The following is a 1,152-nucleotide window of genomic DNA, read 5'->3' as shown; positions in this document are numbered from 1 at the left end:
ACCTGAAATATATTGAATATTAAAGCCCTTCTTATTGAAGCGACTGTCCTTTCAGAAACAGAACCTCTGATTTCTATGGTTCTAAAGCACAGAGAAGAATGAATTCCACTCTGGGAGGGTCTGACGGCGTCATCCACTGACCTGGTGGAGTGATGATCTCTTTAATCTGGGCCTCTCTGATGCCTTCACACCAGCGTAGATCCAGCAGCTGTAACTGGGGCAGGGTGGGAGAGACCAGCGCTGACAGACAGGACCAGGGCAGACCGGTCAGCCTCAGCTCCCTCAGACCTACAGAAACATGCAGAGCTGCAGTGAGACGGCGTTCTGGTGGATGGGGGGAGGAGGGTTAGTGGTGGTCTGTACCTGGGAGTCTGGTGAGCAGGCAGTTCAGCTGCCTCATGGCCAGCGGCGTCCAGGACAGGTCCAGAGAGGTGGGATGGCGTTTGATGATGCCCGCCAGCGCCTGGTTACTGAGCGGGTTGCACCGACTCACATCGATGTGACTCCACAGGCGTTTGTCACAGCTCCTACACACACGGACAGGAGGAGGTGGTTTAGAGGGAAGCTCCCAGCTCAGCATCCAAAACAGAGAGGAGAGACGTACCATTTATACCAGGCTTTACAGACGGTCATACAGGCCAGCAGCTCCGCTCTGTTCAGGTATCTGAAGACAGACACCCAGATCTCCTTCTCCCCGCCCCGATCGCTGCCTGCGTCCTTAAAGGACGGCAGAGACAGCAGAGAGGACGGAGCAGGAGCAGCAGCCTGGTCTTCCTCAGAGGAAGAGGCAGAGTACGTTCTGCTGCTTTTTTCTCCCTGACTTCCTCGCAGACGAGGCCTGAGAAGAGAAACAAAGGAAAATTCATCACGACACAACAAATGTTTTAGACTTTAACACAATTCAACCTTTCAGGAGCTCAAACATGCAGCTGCATAACTGATGGTTCATCCAGGGGACCCGACTTACCTTTAATACCCCTATAAATCTGTAGAACAGAACTGAGCATCTGACCTGAGGACCTTCAGGACTGAGAATGTTTCTACTTTGCTGCCTAAATATTTGCTGATCATCATCAAGCAGACTGAAGGAAGAGGAAGCTTAAGGTCGTAGGGAAGCAGCTGTTCCAACCGTTGCATTACTGAATTCTCCCG

General features: G+C 52.0%; 1 protein-coding gene across 1 annotated transcript in view; it reads right to left on the bottom strand.

The window, feature by feature from the left end:
* The window catches only part of LOC107102329 (lysine-specific demethylase 2A-like), a 17,824-nt gene that overhangs the window by 2,705 nt on the left and 13,967 nt on the right, over positions 1–1,152 (bottom strand). Inside the window, exons 19-21 of the mRNA XM_015401588.1 lie at positions 605–838; positions 364–527; positions 142–288 (exon numbers count right to left, since the gene is read on the bottom strand). Coding sequence (XP_015257074.1) covers positions 142–288; positions 364–527; positions 605–838 — 545 coding nt within the window. The remainder of the gene's footprint in view (positions 1–141; positions 289–363; positions 528–604; positions 839–1,152) is intronic.

Source organism: Cyprinodon variegatus, unplaced genomic scaffold, assembly GCF_000732505.1.
Source record: "Cyprinodon variegatus isolate N-32 unplaced genomic scaffold, C_variegatus-1.0 Scaffold1235, whole genome shotgun sequence".
Classification (NCBI taxonomy): domain Eukaryota; kingdom Metazoa; phylum Chordata; class Actinopteri; order Cyprinodontiformes; family Cyprinodontidae; genus Cyprinodon; species Cyprinodon variegatus.
Note: the sequence above shows the minus strand (reverse complement) of the source record. Positions and strands in the feature narration are given on the sequence as shown.